We start from the raw sequence: 25547 nt of genomic DNA, 5'->3' as shown, positions 1-25547 counted from the left end.
ATACGTTTTAGAGCTCGGTTGGTATTTTCAACTTGTCCACTTGTTTGTGGATGATATGCGGTGGAGATTTTATGAGTTACTCCATATCTTTTAAGAACTTTCTCAAGTTGATTATTACAGAAATGAGTACCCCGATCACTTATTAAAGCTTTCGGTGTTCCAAACCTTGCAAAAAGACGTTTTAAAAAGTTGACTACAACTCGTGCATCGTTAGTTGGGAGAGCTTGTGCTTCCGCCCATTTAGATACATAATCAATGGCTACGAGTATATATAGATTATTATGAGATTTTGGAAATGGACCCATAAAGTCAATACCCCAAATGTCAAATACTTCACATACTTGGATGACATTTTGTGGCATTTCATCACGTTGACTTATTTTTTCGGCCCTTTGACATGCATCACAGGATTTGCAAAGAAGGTGTGCGTCTTTGTAAATTGTAGGCCAATAGAATCCAGCATCATAAACTTTTCTTGCTGTTAGTTGAGGCCCATAATGCCCTCCTGTTGGTCCTGTGTGACAATGGTTTAAAATTTTACTAGCTTCATCTCCAAATACACATCGGCGTATTATTCCATCGGGACAACTTTTAAACAGATGTGGATCTTCCCAAAAATAGTGTTTTATATCACTGAAGAATTTCTTTCGTTTTTGGTACGATAATCCTTTTTCAAGGAATCCACATGCTAAATAGTTTGCATAGTCTGCAAACCATGGAATTTCTTTATAATCTATCTTCAATAGATATTCATCAGGAAAGTTGTCTTGTATGGCCGATTCATTTAGAACTTCTAATTCGGGATTTTCAAGACGAGAAAGATGATTAGCGGCGAGATTTTCTGCTCCTCTTTTATCTCGGATTTCAATATCAAACTCTTGTAAGAGTAAGATCCAACGAATTAATCTTGGTTTAGCATCTTGTTTTGAAAATAGGTATCTAAGAGCAGAATGGTCGGTATAGACCACCGTTTTTGCTAGAACGAGATATGAACGAAATTTGTCAAAAGCAAAGACAATAGCAAGGAGTTCTTTTTCAGTAGTTGTATAGTTCGTTTGTGCTCCTTGTAACGTCTTACTAGCATAATATATAGGTTGAAATCGTTTTTCAATCCTTTGTCCTAAAACGGCTCCCATTGCAAAATCACTTGCATCGCACATTAGTTCAAATGGTAGATTCCAATTTGGTGTTATCATGATCGGTGCATTAGTGAGTTTCTCTTTAAGAATATTAAAAGATTTGATACACTCATCTGAAAAGATGAATGGAGCATCCTTTTCTAGGAGTTTATTCATAGGAGTGGCAATTTTAGAAAAATCTTTTATGAAACGTCGGTAAAAACCGGCATGCCCTAGAAAACTCCTAACTCCTCTAACATTGGTGGGATGTGGAAGTTTAGCAATTACATCTACTTTAGCTCTATCCACTTCAATTCCTTCTTTTGAAATTTTATGTCCAAGAACGATGCCTTCTTTAACCATGAAATGGCATTTCTCCCAATTAAGTACTAGATTTGATTGTTCGCATCTAATGAGCATTCGTTCAAGATTAGCTAGACATGTTTCAAATGTATCACCGAAGACTGAAAAGTCATCCATGAAAACTTCCATGCATTCTTCTATCATGTCGTGAAAAATCGCCATCATACACCTTTGAAAGGTTGCAGGGGCGTTACAAAGTCCAAATGGCATGCGTTTGTAAGCAAAAGTACCATAAGGGCACGTGAATGTGGTTTTCTCTTGATCTTCGGGTGCTATTGGAATTTGAAAATATCCGGAAAATCCATCTAGAAAACAATAGTAACTATTTCCGGCTAATCTTTCCAACATTTGATCTATGAAAGGTAAGGGAAAGTGATCTTTTCTGGTGGCGTCATTTAATTTTCTATAATCAATACACACACGCCATCCTGTTACAGTCCTAGTAGGAATAAGCTCATTTTTCTCATTTGTAATGACAGTCATGCCACCCTTCTTAGGCACGCATTGAACTGAGCTTACCCATGGACTATCAGAGATTGGATAAATTAAACCTGCATCTAGCAGTTTAATAATCTCTTTCTTAACTACATCTTGCATATTAGGATTTAGTCTTCGTTGGCGTTGCACATACGTTTTATGACCTTCTTCCATAAGGATTTTATGTGTGCAATACGAAGGACTTATTCCTTTAATATCATGAATCTTCCATGCAATGGCTGGTTTATGAGCTTTCAACACAGAAATGAGTTGTGATTTCTCAATTTCAGTAAGAGAAGACGATATTATTACAGGTAATTCAGATTCACCATGTAAATAAGCGTATTCCAAATGGTTTGGAAGTGGCTTTAACTCTAATTTCGGAGGTTCTTCTATCGATGATTTGTATCGATATCTGTCTTCTTCTTTTAGCATTTGAATTTCTTCTGTTGTTGGTTCATATCCATTAGCTATAAGTGTAGCTAACATTTCAGCTTCATCAATTGGTTCATTACCTTCTCCTAAAGAACATTCTCCTGTTCCTTGTAATTCTGGAAATTCTTCTAATAATTCTGCATGTGCATCTATAGTTTGAATATAATAACATGTATCATCTGCAGATTGCGGTTGTTGCATTGCTCTATCAACTGAAAAGGTAACACTCACATCCTCTATACTTAGGGTCAATTTCTTACCGAACACGTCTATCATTGCTTTAGCTGTGTTTAAGAATGGTCTTCCTAATATGAGAGGAACTTGAGAATCTTCTTCCATGTCCAGAACAACAAAATCTACTGGAAATACTAAAGTACCAACTTTAACTAGCATGTTCTCCATTATCCCTCTAGGATATTTTATTGATCTATCGGCTAGTTGTATGCTTATTCTGGTTGGTTTCAATTCTCCAAGGTCTAGTTTAGCGTATAGTGAATACGGCATTAAATTTATACTAGCACCTAAGTCTGCCAATGCTTCTATTGAACTAAGACTACCCAGAAAACATGGAATTGTGAAACTTCCTGGATCAGATAATTTTTCTTGTATCTTATTCAACAGCACTGCTGAACAATTAGCATTCATAGTAATAGCCGAGAGTTCTTCCATTTTCTTTCTATTTGAGATTAGATCTTTCAAGAATTTAGCATATCTAGGCATTCCTGAAATCACATCAATGAAAGGAAGATTTACATTTATCTGTTTAAACATATCCAAGAATTTGGATTGCTCGGCTTCAAGTTTCTCTTTCTTCATTTTACTCGGGTAAGGAAGTGGTGGTTGGTATGGTTTAACATAAGGTTTAGCCTTAACTGTGTTATCTTCATTAACCTTTTCAACTACCGGTTCTTTTTCCTTATCTTGATCAGGTTGTGGTTCTTGTGGAGTAGGAATAGCTTCATCAGAAGTTATAGGTAAATACAGGTGGTTTAAGTGTTGTACCACTTCTTGTGGTAATGGCTTTAGCTGTTTCATTCCGGGGGTTAGCATTTGTATCACTAGGTAGACTTCCCGGTTTTCTTTCACCTATTAACCTTGCTAGGTTACTTACTTCTTGTTCCAGATTTTGAATAGAAGCTTGTTGATTTCTAAATGCATGAGCATTTTGTTCATTGGTTTGTTTTTGAGATGTGAAAAACTGTGTTTGAGTTTCAACTAGCTTCATCATCATATCTTCTAAATTCGGCTTTTTATCATCGGTTTGTTGTGGTGGTTGGTTTTGAAAATTAGGTCTTTGCTGATTGTAAGTATTATTGGATACTTATTGATTGCTAGGACCTTGTTGGTTGTTGTATGGAATATTTCTGTTATAATTCTGGTTTTGATTGTAAATAGGTCTTGGCGGTTGATAATTATTCTGATAATTATTTCCAGATCTTTGGTTTATGTATGAAATATTCTCTCTTTGTTCCATTGTTAATTCAATACTGAGACAATCTTTTGTCAAATGTGGTCCTCCACACTGCTCACAACTAATTCGTATTGAGTGAATATCTTTAGTCATCTTTTCCATTCGTCTCTCGACAGCATCTATCTTTGCGGAAATGGAATCTAAGTCATGGCTAGAATCGGCTCTAGCTGCTTTAGATGATCTAACGATATCTTTTTCTTGGTGCCACTCATGTGAGTGGGAAGCAGTGTTATCAATAATTTTGTAAGCATCAGTTTCGGTTTTCTTCATAATAGAACCACCAGCTGCTATATCTATGTCTTTCCTTGTAGTGATGTCGCATCCTTGGTAGAATATTTGTACTATTTGACAGGTGTCTAAACCATGTTGCGGACATCCTCTTAATAACTTTCCAAATCTTGTCCACGCCTCATATAGAGTTTCATTCGGCTTCTGTGTAAACGTAACAATTTCTGCTTGAAGTCTTACGGCTTTAGATGCCGGAAAGAATTGTTTAAGAAATTTTTCAACTAAAACGTCCCATGTATCGATCGCCCCTTCAGGTAACGATTCCAACCAATCTTTGGCTTCTCCCTTTAAAGTCCAGGGAAATAACATGAGATATATCTGTTCATCCTCCACTTCTCTTATTTTAAATAGTGTGCAGATCCTATTAAAGGTACGTAGATGTTCATTTAGATCTTCCTTCGGCGCACCACTAAATTGGCATTGATTAGTCACCATGTGTAGAATTTGTCCTTTGATTTCATAATCTGGCGCATTAATGTCTGGATGAGTTATTGCGTGACCTTGGCCAGTGCGTTTAGCTCTCATTCGGTATTCCATACTTAAAGGTTCCAGATTCTCCATAATTGAACTTGTTGAATTGGAATCACTAGAGGATTCTGATTTAATGGTTCGTTCCTCAACAATCTCTGTTTGAATGATTGGTGGTTCCGGAGGAAAGTTTAGTGGTTCATGATCTATGAATCGTTCCTGAATATTCTCCGGATTCTCAATTGTGAGGTCGGGTTCAAAAAATGGATTATCGGAAATTTGAACTGGAGTACTTGGTCGACTGGATGACGATTCTAAAGAAAAATCAACGGCAGTAATATTTGCTAAATGTCTTGATCTAGTTACAGGTGGTGAACGTACAAAAGGTGGTGAACGTCTTGCTCGGTGCATTCACTGAATATCCTATTAGTTTTTAAAAGGAAAGAAAAATTATAATAAGTTATCCAATCAATAGTCTTTTTCTGATTTTGCCCACGTTTCGAATAGCCAAAAGATGCAGTAGAGGGGCAGGATTCGTTTGGTCTCAATATAATTGAGTACTGTTTGGCTCCAATAACCCGGTCCACGTACAAATCCAACTATTACTACGAACCAGAAAATTTTGATGTCTATCAATTTAACCACTCAAAATAAATTTTCGTAATTTTAAGAAATTTAGATAAGAAGTAGAATAAAAATCTATGTCCTAAAACTAGAATAGCGAGAAATAAGAAAGAAAAAGAGTTCGTCGGAAAAAGGTCGAAAAAGAAAAATGGTTGAAAAATAAAAGGTGACGGAAAAATAAAAGAAACTTATAAAACTTAAAAATACTTGACTAACCTAACCTTATTACTACAATTAACTTAAAATTATAATCGCAAATTGAGATTACTAATTGGAATGATAATTGATACATAGGTAAAAGTCGTCTAAAAATATTAAAGCTTACAGGAAAAACTATATCCCAAATGGAAATAACTTAAAAAGAAACTAAAACTTAAAAAAGGCGTCGCAAAATTCTAAAGCACCTAAATCTTAGTCTAAAGAAAAAGCACTTAAGGAATTCTACGGCAAAGCCTAAAAATCTAGAAGTAAAAATAACTATGGCAAAAACTAAGTTTAAAACTAAATATGAGCGAAAAATACAAATATTACACTAAAACGATTAAAAAGGGACAAAATATAAAAATATACAAAAAGTTGTAAAAAGTACAATTTTTATAAAAATATTATTTTTATATTATTTATTTATTAAAACTATTAATTTTACAATTTAATTAAACTAATTTAACTAAATAAAACAAATTAAATAAAAAGAAACTTTAAAATAAAACTAATTATAATAATAATAAGTAATTAGGGTTTATAATAATAATAATTAATAAATACCCCGTAATTAATGATGTTTAGGGTTTCTGTCGGTGTCAGAGTAACTCCGCGAGTTGCGGTATTTCAAGCAGCAAACCCCGCGAGTCGCGGGGTTTCAAAATTCAATTCTGGTACAGTTTTAAATTTGATGTTTTTTTTTCTGTTTTTATATTTTCTGTTTATATCAAAATATTTGTATAATAAAAACTTATATTTAAAAACTTAAATAAAAATAGAACTACTTTATATTTTTAAAAATATCTTAAAAATAGATTTAAAAAAAAAAAAAAATTTTCGGTTTTTTATATTTATAAAATATATTTATAAAATAAATTAAATAAAACTTATATTTTTACAAACTAAAGAAACTTTATAAAACTTAAATATTTAACAAACTCCTAAAAATATTTATATTTTTGTTTTTCTTTTTATATTTTCGAATATTTAAAACGTATTTTTATAAAAACGAATTTTAATAAAAGTAAACTAAAAATCTTTTTTTTTTATATTAGCGTTGCGCTTCCGGCTTTTAAGCGATTCCCCGGCAGCGGCGCCAAAAATACTTTGATGTGGTAGCGGAGTGTATATAAAATAGCTATTAAATTTTTACAGGAAAAAATATTAAATACGATACAATTTTACACAAGATATTTATTTATTCATAGAATGGATATACTTAAACCTTGCTACAACACTTATAGGCAGTGTACCTAATCGTACAGTAGTGTAGTTTTTAGTAAGTCCGGTTCGTTCCACAGGGAATCTTTTAATCAAAGCTTAATGCTATATTAGTTTACTTTTATAAAAATACAAATATATATATAAGTAATATTATTATTATAAAGGGGGGTTTTTACCGTTTAATGACCGGTTTGTCGATTTTAAAACTTTAGTCGCAGTTAAAACCAAATGTAAAATATTAAAAATAAATACAAGACTTAAATTAAAGCGTAAAGTAAATAACGATAATGAAATTGCGAATAATAAAAGTGCGATAAAATAAACTTGCGATAATTAAAAAGTACGATAATTAAAAGTGCAATTAAATACAATAACAATAAATAAAAAATGCGATAATTAGAAGTGCAATTAAATATAAAATAAAGGAAAATAAATATGAAATAAAAGAATTATGCTTATTTAAACTTCCGTAATCATGATGTTTGACGTGTTGATTTTAGTTTTATGCCCAAGGGTTAATTGTCCTTTGTCCTGGATTATTTAATATGTCCGTCTGGTTTTTGTCCATAACAGTCCATCAGTCATAAATATAAAGTGCGAGTATCCTCGTCAAATTATCCTTATACCCGAAGTTAAATATTCCAACTAATTGGGGACTTAAACTGTAACAAGATTTTAATACTTTGTTTAATAATTACACCAGGATGTCGACTGAGTGTAACCCAAGGTTTTAATATTTTGTTATCAATTATACCAAGTGTCCTTGTACATAATTTCACCCCTGTTTTAATTATTCTAGTGGCTATTAATCCATTCCCGTGTCCGGTTAAATGAACGATTATTCGTACATATAAATACCCCGCCCATCGTGTTCGATCGAGTGTATATGGTAATTTATAGGGACGCCCAATTGTAAATCTTTATATTAACATTAACAAACTATCATTTAGTTAAACAAATATAAAGCCCATTAATAGCCCATAGTCTAATTTCCACAAGTATCGTTCTTTTGTCCAAACCCCAATTATGGTACAAAGCCCAATTACCCAATTTTAGTAATTAGCCCAACATCATGATTACTTCGTTTTAAATAAGCATAATAATAACTTAGCTACGAGACATTAAATTAAAAAGGTTGAACATAACTTATAATGATTAAAAATAGCGTAGCGTTACACGGACCGAATTTCGACTTACACCCTTACAACATTTGCTAACATACCCTTATTATTAGGATTTAAAATTAAAATTAAAATTAAAATATAAATTATATATATATTTTTACGTATATATTGAGAGAGAGATAGATATTAGATGATGAAAAATGATCAGAATTCGGTTGGCTTTATAGGGAATTGCAGAATTTGGGGCTCCGCGACTCGCGGCCCTTTTTTCCTTCAAACTCCGCGAGTCGCGGAGTTTGTAAATACAGCTCACTCATTTTGGAGTCTTTCTTGCCGACGGATTATTATTATTTATATAATATATAAATAATTATAAGAATTATTTAAATATTATATTATATTTATATGCATAGTTGACTTGTAATTTTTAGTCCGTTGCGTCGAGCGTTGAGAGTTGACTCTGGTCCCGGTTCCGGATTTTCGAACGTCCTTGCGTACAATTTTAATATCTTGTACTTTGCGTTTTGAATCTTGTACTCTTCTAATTTCGAGACGTTTCTTATCAATAATTGGAACCTCTTTGATTGTATTTTGTACTTTTGAGCTTTTTGGTCGTTTGCGTCTTCAATTCGTCGAATCTGTCTTTTGTCTTCACCTTTTATTATTTAAACGAATATCACTTGTAAATAGAACAATTGCAACTAAAAGCTTGTCTTTCTTGAGGAATAATGCTATGAAATATATGTTCGTTTTTAGTATTATCATTAAACCCCGCGACTCGCGGAGGGATCGAATTACAGAAAAAAATATAAGAGCTGGAACAGCTCAGTCCACACAAAACCCACAGAAAACACTGCGAAAATAACCCTCGAAAAAACATGCAAAAACACCCCCAAAATCATTGTAAATAGATATTAGATAGATATTAAAAAGTGCCAAAAATACTCCCCGGATTGATAAGAAACGTCTCGAAATTAGAAGAGTACAAGATTCAAAACGCAAAGTACAAGATATTAAAATTGTACGCAAGGACGTTCGAAAATCCGGAACCGGGACCAGAGTCAACTCTCAACGCTCGACGCAACGGACTAAAAATTACAAGTCAACTATGCATATAAATATAATATAATATTTAAATAATTCTTATAATTATTTATATATTATATAAATAATAATAATCCGTCGGCAAGAAAGACTCCAAAATGAGTGAGCTGTATTTACAAACTCCGCGACTCGCGGAGTTTGAAGGCAAAAAGGGCTGCGAGTCGCGGAGCCCCAAATTCTGCAATTCCCTATAAAGCCAACCGAATTCTGATCATTTTTCATCATCTAATATCTATCTCTCTCTCAATATATACGTAAAAATATATATATAATTTATATTTTAATTTTAATTTTAATTTTAAATCCTAATAATAAGGGTATGTTAGCAAATGTTGTAAGGGTGTAAGTCGAAATTCTGTCCGTGTAACGCTACGCTATTTTTAATCATTGTAAGTTATGTTCAACCTTTTTAATTTAATGTCTCGTAGCTAAGTTATTATTATGCTTATTTAAAACGAAGTAATCATGATGTTGGGCTAATTACTAAAATTGGGTAATTGGGCTTTGTACCATAATTGGGGTTTGGACAAAAGAACGACACTTGTGGAAATTAGACTATGGGCTATTAATGGGCTTTATATTTGTTTAACTAAATGATAGTTTGTTAATGTTAATATAAAGATTTACAATTGGGCGTCCCTATAAATTACCATATACACTCGATCGGACACGATGGGCGGGTTATTTATATGTACAAATAATCGTTTATTTAACCGGACACGGGAATGGATTAATAGCCACTAGAATAATTAAAACAGGGGTGAAATTATGTACAAGGACACTTGGTATAATTGATAACAAAATATTAAAACCTTGGGTTACACTCAGTCGACATCCTGGTGTAATTATTAAACATAGTATTAAAATCTTGTTACAGTTTAAGTTCCCAATTAGTTGGAATATTTAACTTCGGGTATAAGGATAATTTGACGAGGATACTCGCACTTTATATTTATGACTGATGGACTGTTATGGACAAAAATCAGACGGACATATTAAATAATCCAGGACAAAGGACAATTAACCCTTGGGCATAAAACTAAAATCAACACGTCAAACATCATGATTACGGAAGTTTAAATAAGCATAATTCTTTTATTTCATATTTAATTTCCTTTATTTCATATTTAATTGCACTTCTAATTATCGCATTTTTTATTTATTGTTATTGTATTTAATTGCACTTTTAATTATCGTACTTTTTAATTATCGCAAGTTTATTTTATCGCACTTTTATTATTCGCAATTTCATTATCGTTATTTACTTTACGCTTTAATTTAAGTCTTGTATTTAATTTTAATATTTTACATTTGGTTTTAACTGCGACTAAAGTTTTAAAATCGACAAACCGGTCATTAAACGGTAAAAACCCCCCCTTTATAATAATAATATTACTTATATATATATATTTGTATTTTTATAAAAGTAAACTAATATAGCGTTAAGCTTTGATTAAAAGATTCCCTGTGGAACGAACCGGACTTACTAAAAACTACACTACTGTACGATTAGGTACACTGCCTATAAGTGTTGTAGCAAGGTTTAAGTATATCCATTCTATGAATAAATAAATATCTTGTGTAAAATTGTATCGTATTTAATAGTTTTTCCTGTAAAAATATAAGCTATTTTATATACACCTCGCACGACATCATATGGTAACAATTGACATGATGTAGTTTGATGACAATAGTTTAAGATTAATCATGGTGATGATAAACGTTAGATTATGAGGATGATTGAGTTTTTTTATAAAGAATGATGATGACGTTTTAAAAAGTGATAGGGATAGCAACCGTAGCTGCTGGGATCAAGCAAGTATACCTTTTAAAACCTAAACCCATCGTTCAATTTAAATTAGCCATGGTTAATGGACTACTAGATTGGTGTGTTGTTGGGTCGTAGTCCTGGGCCATTAATCTGCTCAACGGGTTTGTTAATATAACGATAATGATGATGATTAATGGTGTTTGTAAGAAGAAAAGGAAATTAATTGTATACGGGTTATATATAATTAATATCTGAATTAAATCAGAAAACATGAAATAGATGGATGGTTTAGAGGTGTTTGTGAGTGAGCTGGAGGTCGCGGGTTCGAGTCCTGTCTAAGGCATTTTATTTTTAGGAAAGCATTGAAGGTAGTTTTTATTAATATTATTATTATTATTATTGATATTATTATTATCAATCATTATTATTATTAAAGATAAGAATTATTATTACCATTAACATTATTATCATTAGGAGTATAAGTATTATCATTATTATTATTATTATTATTATTATTATTATTATTATTATTATTATTATTATTATTATATTATTGATATCATGATTTTTATTATTATTATTAATATAGTTTACATTAGTATCATTTATATAAGTATTATAAGCATTATTATTACTATCATAGTTATTATTATTATTATTATTATTATTATTATTAGTAAAATCATTATTTTTATAGTTATTATTATTAGTATTCATTATCATTAACATTTTTATTAAAAATTATCATTTTTATTAAAGTTATCATCTTTATCATTTATATTAAGAGTATCATTTTTAACTCTATTATCATTATTATTATTTTTATCATTACTAATATTATCTTAGTATTATTATAATTTTAACAAACAAACGATATATATATATATATATATATATATATATATATATATATATATATATATATATATATATATATATATATATATATATATATATATATATATATATATATATATATATATGTATATATATATATATGTATATATATATATATATTTTAAAACATATAACATAATAAAATGTATATTTTTATTTATTTTATATATATAAAATGACTATATGAAACAAATAGGTTATTAATATAAAAATGATATAATTAATAAATTTATATATATAAATTTGTTCGATTACAATTATGTGAGTTATAGTCCCACTTTTAAAAATTTAATATTTTTGGGATGAGAATACATGAAGTTTTATAAATGCTTTATGAAATAAACACAAGAAATCAAAACTACATTATATGGGTGAATGATCGAAGCCGAATATGCCCTTTTTTGCTTGGTAGCCTAAGAATTAAGGAACATCACTAATTTTGAGAATTAGTGCACCCCTAATTGACGCGAATCCTAAAGATAGATCTATTGGGCCTAACAAACCCCATTCAAAGTACCGGATGCTTTAGTACTTCGAGTTTTTATATCATGTCCAATGGATGTCCCGGAATGATGGGGATATTCTTATATGCATCTTGTTAATGTCGGTTACCAGGTGTTCAATCCATATGAATGATTTTTGTCTCTATGCATGGGACGTATATTTATGAGAAATGGAAATGAAAATCTTGTGGTCTATTAAAATGATGAAAATGATCGTTTATGATAAACTAATGAACTCACCGACCTTTTGGTTGACACTCTAAAGCATGTTTATTCTCAGGTGTTAAAGAAATATTCCGATGTGCATTTACTCATTTTAAAGATATTACTTGGAGTCATTCATGGCATATTTCAAAAGATGTTGCATTCAAGTCGTTGAGTTCAGTAAAGATTATGATTAAGTAAATGACAGATTAGATCATTTATAGATGGATATTATGAAATGGTATGCATGCCTGTCAACTTTCGATGTAATGAAAGTTTATCTTTTAAAATGAATGAATTGTTTGTAAAATGTATCATATAGAGGTCAAATACCTCGCGATGTAATCATATGTTATTGTATTCGTTCTTATGGATTAGGACGGGTCTTTACAAAAATCTCATGTTGTATTTCTCCCAAGCCCCGGAATAGGCCACCTCACCCCTCTTTACGAGCTCGCCCTCGTAAACCAACATAACATTCGGGTCACTTTTCTCTTCATCAAAACGGGCTCCACCCGCGCCTAAACCGAATACCTCAAATTAAACCCACATCTAAACCTCCACGTCATCCACCTCCCGCCACCTCATCATGACATGTCCACCCTTCTCTCAAATTACACCACACCCATTGCCTGCCTAAGCACAATCATTCAACATGAACATCACATTCTTTAATTTTGTTCCATATTATCCCAATTAAACGACACGAAACCAAAAGCTCTTGTTATCGACATTTTCTCTACAGACGTGTTCGAAACTTGTACCGATTTATCAATCCCGATTTATGTTGGAAAATTAGTTTCCAAGTGTATAATTTTCCCGAACTTTGGACCTAAATATGTATACGTATATAAGATATTTATGAATAATATTACGTAGCTCTTTACAAGGGCTTAAAGATGTTATATTATGTGTCCAAAGTTATGTAATGGTGAATGAGATATCATGTTACGAAGAGAGGTGTATAATGTCATTTAATGAGTTGTAGCTTTCCAGTTCCTTTAAGATTAAAATCCCTGATTTTAAGGGATAACTGATACTCATTTAATATCTCATTTAATGAGTTAGTTGGAAGTATTGATACTCATTTAATATCTCATTTAATGAGTTAGTTGGAAGGTGGAGTATTTTGTGTATAAATGAATACCACCTCCATCCATTACAGATACACCAAGAAAAACACATAAAACACTTTACATTACCTCTGCATTTTCAGGCAAGTATTCTACTCCGGCTGTACACAGCTTGAGGCCTTCGTACCCTGGGAAACAGGCTCGTATCTGTTTTAAGGGAATTCCGTTCAACCAAGCTTCGGCTACCGTTTTAGTCTATCATTTATATTATGTTCAGTCAACTTTATATTTCTAAGAATTTGTAATAAAACTCAGTTTGTATTTACGAATTTTACTTCTACAGTCTTAAAATAGATACGAAACAAACTGAGTAATTTTCATACGATTTACCTTATGCTTGTTTACTTTCTGCCTGATCTTCAATATACGTTTCGTATGAACCAGTTTTGTATCGAGATGAATATTGATTATCATTCTGCAAATAACATGATATCTTTTCTGTGATTTTGTTTGTATCAAGTTTATGTATCGTTTACTAGTTAGCTGGGTTTTATATTGCTCATGTTTGTCTCTATTTAGACTAAATAGATATTAATTATTGAAACCTTCTTTTTATGGCCGACATGAGTTTTAATTTAAAGTACCTTTTGGATGTCTGCATGTTTGGTGTCAAAATTTTGTGGTTTCATCTCATCATGATATCATATTTAATTGATATATTATGATGTGGTTTCCACTAAATATCTTTCATTTAGCTCACTGCACATCTAATAAAATAAAATATATTTCAAACCTATTTGGTCAAAGGTTGCTACTATCATTATTATGATGCTTTAGTTTGCTTAACTTGGACTCAAGTAGGTTGTAACGTGTGCAAGAACGAATGCTAGTCTTGACCTAAACAAGTAGGTTGTATCAATATCGGTAAACACGGTCGGTCAAAGTGTTCAATTAGTCCTATGGCTCGTTACGACTCGATTAATTTGCATGTGAATCAAATTTGCCAAGTTTCATGCAAGATACAAGTATAATAGCAAGTTAGAATGGTTGCATAAGTAATTGGTTAAGTTTGATCAAAAGTAAACTTTGGTCGGGTCAAACTCAACGAAAAAGTCAACACGTTCGGGTCGGGTCCCGAACTATTTTTCTGAGGTTTTTAATCATATATAAGCATGTTAGAACAAGTTACATGTGAATCGAAGGTGCGTATCGTAGTTAGAATTTAACGAAAAATGACCAACCAAATCAGAACCTGGCAGTTCATCTGGACGGCGTCCAGATTTGCTGGACGGCGTCCAGATGTGAAGGCCTGGACGGCGTCCAAGAATCTGGACGACGTCCAGATTAGTGCACAGATTTGATTGCTGAAATTACACAAGTGCACGAACCAAAACTTAAACAAACACAAATTAGGATCCGCAAACAATCAATACATGTATCTTATACCGTTGGAAAGGTAATTTGACGAGGAACGTAACTAAGCACATTTCATCAATCAATCTAACATTTACAACAACCAAAATCGCATTAAATGCTCACCATTTATTACATTCAAGTCCATTAAATGCGTTTCATGATTCGGGCAACCAATTTACATGTATGATACGCCGTTTCAAAGGTAATTAAAAATACATCGCATCTAAACACCTACAATCAACATTGTCAAGCATTCAATGCACCAAAAGTTCATATTCAAGTCTATCAAACCCTAACCAAAATCTCAAAATCAATAATCATGTTAGTGAAGCTTTCTTAATCAACCTACACATCAAAATGAAGCTAGTGATGCTAGTAACACATTTAATACATGGATTTCTAACATCTAACAACATTTAAGCAACCAAACCTCAAGATCAAACACACCAAGTTTCAAGTTCATGCTAGTTACTTAAAATAACAAGATCGAGCATATAATTCACATATTTGTGTTAGACTTGAGCCATAGACACTAATTAACACTTTTATAAGTTAAAAACATCAAGAACACAAAATCTAGTGTTTTTAGAAAGTTACCCAAATGTAATGAAGTTGGTATGGATTCGAAGAGGAAGTTGCAAGGATTCCAAATATGCAATTTGTTTTGAAGGACGCTTGCTAGATTCAAAATGGATGATGATTCTTTGTTTGGTTGTTTGAGAGAAAAGAATGGAAGTATTAGAGAGAGAGAGAGAGAGAGTGTTGTGACAACCCGGAAATTTTTGACCAAATTTAAACTTTATCTTTAAATGATTTAACGTTTCCGACACGATAAGCAAAGTCTATGAAGTTGAATCTCAAAATTTTAGAACTGTTTCATTACATTTGACTGCTCTCGACGATTCATGAACAATTATATGTATGTATATATATATATATATATATATATATATATATATATATATATATATATATATATATATATATATATATATATATATATATATATATGTACAAGTAAAAACGACTTTCCTACAGTAAAACACTATTTGCTACAGTAAAATGACTTTGCTACAGTAAACACTATTTGCTACAGTAAACACTATTTGCTACAATAAACACTATTTGATGTCGACGAACTAGCAAACAAAAACGGATAAGGCGGCCATGCGATCGCATGGCAAAAACACTGAAAACTCATGCGATCGCATGAGGTATTGTAGCAGGCCACATACTATAAAAGCTCGATTCATTCCTCCGTATTATTATTTTTTATATTATTATTATTATTATTATTATTATTATTATTATTATTATTATTATTATTATTATTATTATTAAGATTAATATTATTATTATTAATCTTATTATAATGTTATTATTAGTAGTATATATACCTAAAATACTACGACGAGATTATGAGCGTGTCACCTTCAAAATGGGTTTTTGAGCGGGATAGAGCTAAGGAAATTATGGGTTATTGCTAAGGAGGTTATGGGTAATGTTCGAGGGTATATTTGTGAATCAAATCTAGTGTTTATCATCTCTGTTGCGTCTACGTACTTTCCTACAATATTGAATCTCAATATTGATACGTAAGCACTCATATTTTATCTTTTATACATTAATTGTGTATCCATGTCTAGTGCTCGAGTATATATATTTATGCATGCTTGTATGCTAAATTTTGTCGTTAAACAGTTATGATGAATCACGAAGTAAATACATATATTACTGATAAAAGGTATATGATATGCATGTTTTTGAAAAGCTGGCGAAAAATCAATAACTTTTCATTTAGAAATTGCGTAATTTCGGTGAACGAATTAAAAGATATGATCAACTGAATTATGATTGACATTGATTGAAATTGCTTTTGAAACTTGTTTGTAAGAATGATAAATTAGATTTTTGAATATTACCAGCCAAGTAAATGAATCCATATATAAGGCACGTCTCGTTTTGTTGAATTATTGTTAAAATTGACTTTTTGAAACGACTTTGGATAACTTTTGTATGTCGATCTTGAGCATTAGGATTGTTATACACTATGACCTGACCTAGCTTGATAGACATTTATTGACCAACATATTTTCTCTAGGTTGAGATCTACGGTTATTTGGTAATTCGAGTTTCGATCACATTTTGGTGAACGACTTTATATGCTGCTAAGGTGAGTTTCATTTGCTCCCTTTTTAATTGCTTTTGCAATCTATATTTTTGGGCTGAGAATACATGCACTTTATTTTAAACGCAATGGATACAAGTACATACTAAATTCTACACCGAGTTTGAACCGAAAATCCCTTAGCTTTGGTAACTAGTAACTGCCGGTTATAAGAACTGGTGGGCGCGAGTAGTTATATATGGATCCATAGGGCTTGATATCCCCATCCGAGCTAGAGCACTAGCCTTTTAACGAACGTATTCTATTTGAGAAGCGTACACGTTGGTTTGCGTGTATTATTAAGATGATTATACAAAGGGTACAAATTATATATACGTTAAGTTGAGTTACCAGGGTGCTCAATTTCGTAGAATATTTTGATAAACGTTTCTGGATTGAACAACTGAAATCTTGTGATCCACCTTTATATACAGATTACGCGCAACATTAAAACTATGAACTCACCAACCTTTGTGTTGACACTTTTTAGCATGTTTATTCTCAGGTTCCCTAGAAGTCTTCCGCTGTTTGCTTATATGTTAGACAAGCTATGTGCATGGAGTCATACATGGCATATTTTTCAAGGAAACGTTGCATTCACCAAATCATCACCATGTATCTTATTTTGACTGCATTATCAACGGAAGTATTATTGTAAATTATTATATTACGGTGATTGTCTATATGTAGAAATCATCAGATGTCGAAAACCTTTGATTTAAATATTCATTTATGGTGTGCCTTTTCAAAAGAATGCAATTTTACAAAACATATCATATAGAGGTCAAATACCTCGCAATGAAATCGATGAATGACGTGTTCGTTCATATGGATTTGGAGCGATCGTCACAAGAGTGATGAATGAATGGATGAGAAAAAGCTTGACCATTTGACCTAGTCAAATGTTTGGCATCTTGGCGAGTTTAGTCCCTCAAGTTTGAATCGGGTGCGTGAATTACCTATACGAGATAATTTAAAACGCGTATTAACGGAAGATGTCATAATTATATAACGGACTTTAAAATGACATAACGGAAGGTAAATGGAAAAAGGCGGGATGTTACATTACCTACCCCTTAAAAGAAATTTCGTCCCGAAATTTAAGTAAGCGTAGTGGTCGTGGTTTCTTCCTCGAGAACTGGCGTTTCAGAATCCACGAATAAATGAGGGTATTTCTTTCGCATTTGATCTTTCCTTTCTCAAGTAAACTCGGGTCCCCTTTTGGCATTCCAACGGACCTTGGCAATTGGAATTCGGCTTTGTTTTAGCGTTTTGACGAAGGTGTCCACAATTTCAACCGGTTCCTCCACAAAATGAAGTTGGTCATCAATAGTAAGTTCCTCGAGAGGAATGACGAGTTCGGGTTCGGAAAAACACTTCTTCAAGTTCGATACATGGAAAGTAGGATGAACGGAGCTCAGTTGAGGCGGAAGATCTAAACGATAAGCAACGGTTACAACACGCTCCAAGATTTCGAAAGGACCAATATACCACGGATTTAGTTTCCCGTGCTTCCCAAAACGGATCACACCTTTCCAAGGCGCGACTTTCAACATTACGCGGCCGCCGACTTGAAATTCGAGGTCGTTGCATCTTTTGTCGGTATAGCTCTTTTGACGACTTCGGGCCGTCCTAAGCCTATCTCGAATTTGAACGATCTTCTCGGTCGTTTCATGAATGAGTTCGGGTCCGGTGATTTGTGTGTCACCTACTTCGGTCCAACAAAGAGGTGAACGAAATTTTCGGCCGTATAATGCTTCGAATGGTGCGGCGTTAATACTCGCGTGATAACTATTGTTGTAAGAGAATTCAGCGAGAGGCAAGTGCTTGTCCCAAGATTTTCCGAAATCAATTACGCAACCTCGTAACATGTCTTCCAAGGTTTGAATCGTGTGTTCGCTTTGTCCATCGGTTTGTGGATGATATGCGATGCTCATGTCTAAACGTGTTCCCAACGCTTCTTGTAAAGTACGCCAAAATCTAGAAACAAAACGGCCATCACGGTCGGAAATAATCGATAAAGGCACACCGTGACGGGCAACGATCTCTTTAATGTAAAGTTGTGCAAGTTTTTCCATGTTGTCGGTTTCCTTCATGGCTAGGAAGTGCGCGGATTTGGTGAGACGGTCTACAATAACCCAAATAGTATCATAACCGCTCACCGTTCTTGGTAATTTTGTGATAAAATCCATCGTTATCCTTTCCCACTTCCATTGCGGGATTTTGGGTTGTTGAAGTAGTCCGGACGGTCTTTGTTGTTCGACTTTGACTTTGGAGCAAGTTAGGCATTTTCCAACATAAGTAGCGACGTCCCTTTTAATGTTCGGCCACCAATATTGTTCCTTAAGGTCGTGGTACATCTTATTGGCACCGGGGTGAATCGAATATCTTGACTTATGGGCTTCGTCTAAAATAAGGCTACTTAGGTCTCCATAACTAGGCACCCAAATTCTTCCGGCGAAATATCGGAGTCCGGTTTTTTTAACTTCGAATCGAGAGGTGAGGACGTTCAAGTGTTCGAGAGAGATGTTTTCATCCTTGAGAGCCTCATCTTGGGCTACACGAATTTGATTATTAAGATTGGTGTGGATGGTGATGTTTAAAGCTCGGACACAAAGAGGCACCTCTCTTTCCTTTTGACTTAAGGCATCGGCTACTACATTTGCCTTCCCGGGATGGTAACAAAGCTCGCAATCATAATCGTTCAATGTTTCAATCCACCGTAGTTGTCTCATGTTTAGTTGTTTTTGATCGAAGATGTGTTGAAGGCTTTTGTGATCGGTGAAGATAGTACTCTTGGTTCCATAAAGATAGTGTCTCCACATTTTGAGTGCAAAGATAACGGCTCCGAGTTCGAGATCATGTGTCGTGTAGTTCCGTTCATGAATTTTTAGTTGTCGAGAGGCATAAGCAATGACTTTATTTCGTTGCATCAATACACACCCAAAACCATGTTTAGAGGCATCGCAATATACAATAAAATCATCATTGCCTTCGGGAAGTGACAAGATAGGTGCGGTGGTTAGCTTCGTCTTCAAGACTTGAAATGCGGATTCTTGTTCGGTTGCCCAAATGAATTTATTTCCCTTGTGAGTTAATGCGGTTAGAGGACGAGCAACCAAGGAGAAGTTTTCGATGAATCTACGATAGTACCCGGTGAGACCCAAGAATTGACAAATGTGAGTAGGAGTTTTCCATTTGCTAATGGCTTCGATTTTCGATGGATCGACCTTAATACCTTGATCACTTACAACATGACCAAGAAATTGAACTTCCTTCAACCAAAATTCACACTTGGAGAATTTGGTATAGAGTCGTTCTTGTCTCAAGAGTTCAAGCACAAGTCAGAGATATTGTTCGTGCTCTTCTTCGCTTTTAGAATAGACCGAAATATCATCGATGAACACGATAATGAATTTGTCGAGGTATGGTTTGCACATGCGGTTCATAAGATCCATGAACACTGCCGGTGCGTTAGTGAGACCAAATGGCATTACAAGAAATTCATAACTACCATAACGAGTCCGGAAAGCGGTTTTGGAGACATCTTCCCCCTTAACCCTTAATTGATGATAACCCGAGCGGAGATCGATTTTCGAATATACACGAGATCCTTGTAATTGATCAAAGAGGTCATCGATGCATGGAAGAGGATATCGGTTCTTAATCGTCAATTTGTTCAGTTCACAATAGTCAATACACATTCGTAGGGATCCATCTTTCTTCTTAACGAATAAAATCGGAGCGTCCCATGGTGAATGGCTAGGTTGGATAAAACTACAGTCAAGTAGTTCTTGGATTTGACTTTGCAATGCTTGCATTTCGGATGGAGTAAGTCTATACGGTGCACGTGCTACGGATTCGGCTCCCGGAATAAGATCGATTTGGAATTCAACCGGTCGATGAGGTGGAAGTCCCAGCAATTCGTCGGGAAATACATCGGAAAAGTCACTAACAATTGGCACATCATCGGTATGCTTCTCATCGGTTTCAACTTTCTTAACGTGGGCTAGAATTGTGAAACAACCTTTACGAAGGTACTTTTCAACTTTAAGGCACGAGACGAGGTTGAGTCCGGTGCAACTCTTATCGCCATATACAATCAAGGGTTCACCACTCTCGATAGGAATTTGAATCGCTTTAAGATCGCAAAGAATGTGAGATTTCGTTTTAGTTAACCAATCCATACCAATGATTACATCAAAGCTCCCTAGTTCTATAGGTATCAAGTCGATTTCAAACTCTTTACCCATTAAGTTTAACGTACACCCCCGGTAAAATTTGTCGGCACTCAATAGTTTCCCGTTGGCCACTTCAATGGTATAAGTAGTATCTAGTGGAAGTGGTGGAGTGCTAAAAGAATGAGTCAAAGTCTTGATTACAAAACTCTTATCGGCACCCGAATCGAATAAACAAGAGACATAAGAATCGTTGAGAAGAAACGTACCTGTGACTAGTTCATTGTCATCCCGGACTTCCTCGGTGTTGATGTTGAAAGCTCGGCCATGTGTATTAGGGTTAGCTTTCTTCTTTGGGCACGCATTCCTATAATGACCCGGTTGGCCACATTCAAAACAAACACCCGGTCTTGGTGCATTGTGAAATGTCCCGTTCATATTGATTATAAACGTTCCATATTAATTGATTTCGTCGCGAGGTTTTGACTTCTATATGAGACATTTTTCAAAGACTGCATTCATTTTTAAAACAACCATAACCTTTATTTTATCGATAAAGGTTTAAAAAGCATTACGTAGATTATCAAATAATGATAATCTAAAATATACCGTTTATACTCGACCATTACATAATGGTTTACAATATGAATATATTACATCAAAAATAAGTTTCTTGAATGCAGTTTTACATAATATCATACAAGCATGGACTCCAAATCTTGTCCTTATTTTAGTATGCAACAACGGAAGCTCTTAATAATCACCTGAGAATAAACATGCTTAAAAGGTCAACAAAAAAGTTGGTGAGTTATAGGTTTAACCTATATATTATCAAATCATAATAATAGACCACAAGATTTCATATTTCAATATACATCCCATACATAGAGATAAAATTCATTCATATGGCGAACACCTGGTAACCGACATTAACAAGATGCATATAAGAATATCCCCTATCATTCCGGGAAATCCTTCGGACATGATAAAAACGAATTCGAAGTACTAAAGCATCCGGTACTTTGGATGGGGTTCGTTAGGCCCAATAGATCTATCTTTAGGATTCGCGTCAATTAGTAGATCGGTTTATGATTCTTAGGCTACCAAGCAAAAGGGCATATTCGGCTTCGATCATTCACCCATATAATGTAGTTTCATTTACTTGTGTCTATTTCGTAAAATATTTATAAAACTGCATGTATTCTCATCCCAAAATATTAGATTTTAAAAGTGGGACTATAACTCACTTTCACAGATTTTTACTTCGTCGGGAAGTAAGACTTGGCCACTGGTCGATTCACGAACCTATAACAAATATGTACATATATATCAAAGTATGTTCAAAATATATTTACAACATTTTTAATACGTTTTAATGTTTTAAGTTTATTAAGTCAGCTGTCCTCGTTAGTAACCTACAACTAGTTGTTCACAATTAGATGTACAGAAATAAATCGATATATATTATCTTGAATCAATCCACGACCCAGTGTATACACGTCTCAGGCTAGATCACAACTCAAAGTATATATATTTTTTAGAATCAACCTCAACCCTTGTGACGATCGCTCCAAATCCATATGGACGAACACGTCATTCATCGATTTCATTGCGAGGTATTTGACCTCTATATGATACGTTTTGTAAACATTGCATTCTTTTGAAAAGGCACACCATAAATGAATATTTAAATCAAAGGTTTTCGACATCTAATGATTTCTACATATAGACAATCACCGTAAATAATATTTTACAATAGTACTTCCGTTGATAATGCAGTCAAAATAAGATACATGGTGATGATTTGGTGAATGCAACGTTTCCTTAAAAAATATGCCATGTAAGACTCCATGTACATATCTTGTCTAACATATAAGCAAACAGCGGAAGACTTCTAGGGAACCTGAAAATAAACATGCTAACAAGTGTCAACACAAAGGTTGGTGAGTTCATAGTTTTAATGTTTTGCATAATCTGTACATAAAGGTGGATCACAAGATTTCAGTTGTTTCATCCAGAAACGTTTATCAAAATATTCTACGAAATTGAGCACCCTGGTAACTAAACTTAACGTATATATAATTTGTACCCTTTGTATAATCATCTTAATAATACACGCAAACCAACGTGTACGCTTCTCAAATAGCATACGTCCGTTAAAAGGCTAGTGCTCTAGCTCGGACGGGGATATCAAGCCCTATGGATCCATATACTGTTATTCGCGCCCACCAGTCCACATCCTATGTACTGGCAGTTACTAGTTACCAAAGCTAAGGGATTTTTGGTTTAAACTCAGTGTATAATTAAGTATGTACTTGTATCCATTGCGTTTAAAATAAATTGCATGTATTCTCAGCCCAAAAATATATTGCAAAAGCAATTAAAAAGGGATCAATGAAACTCACGCATATAAATCTAGTATTTTCTTTATTTATAAACAGTCGCATGTATTCTCAGCCCAAAAATATATTGAGTAAAAGGGATCATATGAAACTCACGCATATAAATCTAGTATTTTCAGTATTTATAAACAGTCGCATATATTCTCAGCCCAAAAATATATTGAGTAAAAGGGATCATATGAAACTCACCTTAGCAGCATATAAAGTCGTTCACCAAAATGTGACTGAAACTCGGATTACCAAATAACCGTATATCTCAACCTAGAAAACATATGTTGGTCAATAAATGTCTATCAAGCTAGGTCAGGTCATAGCACAATCCTAATGCTCGAGATCGACATACAAAAGTTTATCAAAAGTCATTTCAAAAAGTCATTCTGACTTAATACTATAGTTCAATGATCATGGCAATCGAAACATTTTAATATTTCACATAGTTTCCCAATTCTTGTAAAATTAGTCTATAGTTTTTATAAGGCTTTAAAACATGATAAAACAGTCAATTTTGACAATTATTCAACAAAACGAGACGTGCCTTAAATAAGGATTCATTTACTCGGCTGGTAATATTTAAAAATCCATTTTATCAATCTCGTAAACAAGTTGTTTAAATCTTAATTGCAGATTCAAAAGCAATTTCAATTAACGTTGATCATAATTCAATTGCCCATATCTTTTAATTCGTTCATCGAAATTTCACGATTTCTAAATGAAAAGTTATTGATTTTTCGCCAGCTTTCCAAAAACATGCATATCATATACCTTTTATCAGTAATATATATATTATATTCGTAATTCATCATAACTGTTTAACGACAAAATTTAGCATACAAGCTTGCATAAATATATATACTCGAGCACTAGACATGGATACACAATTAATGTATAAAAGATAAAATATGAGTGCTTACGTATCAATATTGAGATTCAATATTGTATGAAAGTACGTAGACGCAACAGAGATGATAAACACTAGATTTGATTCACAAATATACCCTCGAACATTACCCATAACCTCCTTGGCAATAACCCATAATTTCCTTAGCTCTATCCCGCTCAAAAACCCATTTTGAAGGTGACACGCTCATAACCTCGTCGTAGTATTTTAGGTATATATACTACTAATAATAATATTATAATAAGATTAATAATAATAATATTAATCTTAATAATAATAATAATAATAATAATAATAATAATAATAATAATAATAATACGGAGGAATGAATCGAGCTTTTATAGTATGTGGCCTGCTACAGTACCTCATGCGATCGCATGAGTTTTCAGTGTTTTTGCCATGCGATCGCATGACCGCCTTATCCGTTTTTGTTTGCTAGTTTGTCGACATCAAATAGTGTTCACTGCAGCAATAGTGTACTGTAGCAAATAGTGTTACTGTAGCAAATAGTGTTTTACTGTAGCAAAGTCATTTTTACTGTAGCAAATAGTGATTTTTGAAAACACTGTAGCTTTTCGGGTACTGTAGCAATTCGAAAATACTGTAGCAAATTAGTGTTTTACTGGTTCATCTTAAACGTTTTAGTTAACTTATCTAAATATCAAACAGATAATCAAACCATTAAGGTTAATGCACAGTATCATTTTCATAACACTTTGTTACGTTTTCAAGTTATAGCATATGTATCTATTTACATATAATTGTTCGCGAATCGTTGAGAACAATTGAAGAGTAATTGAATAGTTTAAAATTTTGAGATTCAACTTCATAGACTTTGCTTATCGTGTCAGAAACATTAAATCATTTAAAGATAAAGTTTATATTTGGTCAGAAATTTCCGGGTCATCACAACCCTGTATAGCTAACTCCATCATTACTGCATATAGAGTGTCTATGGTTGTTCCAAATAATATATATAGATGGGTCGATATGATATGTCAAAATATTTGCATACGTGTCTATGGTATCCCAAGATTACATAATATATTAGAATACATGTATAATACAATATAAGTTAGCTAGGATATGATTAATATAAATTTTTTACCAATTTTCACGTAGCTACAACAAGCAAAAATAT

General features: G+C 33.2%; 1 protein-coding gene across 1 annotated transcript in view; it reads left to right on the top strand.

The window, feature by feature from the left end:
- Positions 1–10947: 10947 nt before the first annotated feature.
- The window catches only part of LOC139848665 (anthocyanidin 3-O-glucosyltransferase 5-like), a 29867-nt gene continuing 15267 nt past the window's right edge, over positions 10948–25547 (top strand). Inside the window, exons 1-3 of the mRNA XM_071838378.1 lie at positions 10948–11001; positions 12651–12755; positions 12972–13060. Of these exons, the coding sequence (XP_071694479.1) occupies positions 10948–11001; positions 12651–12755; positions 12972–13060 (248 nt within the window). The remainder of the gene's footprint in view (positions 11002–12650; positions 12756–12971; positions 13061–25547) is intronic.

Source organism: Rutidosis leptorrhynchoides, chromosome 5 (genome assembly GCF_046630445.1).
Source record: "Rutidosis leptorrhynchoides isolate AG116_Rl617_1_P2 chromosome 5, CSIRO_AGI_Rlap_v1, whole genome shotgun sequence".
NCBI lineage: Eukaryota > Viridiplantae > Streptophyta > Magnoliopsida > Asterales > Asteraceae > Rutidosis > Rutidosis leptorrhynchoides.
The sequence above is the reverse complement of the archived record's forward strand: the minus strand, read 5'-3'. Positions and strand labels throughout refer to the sequence as shown.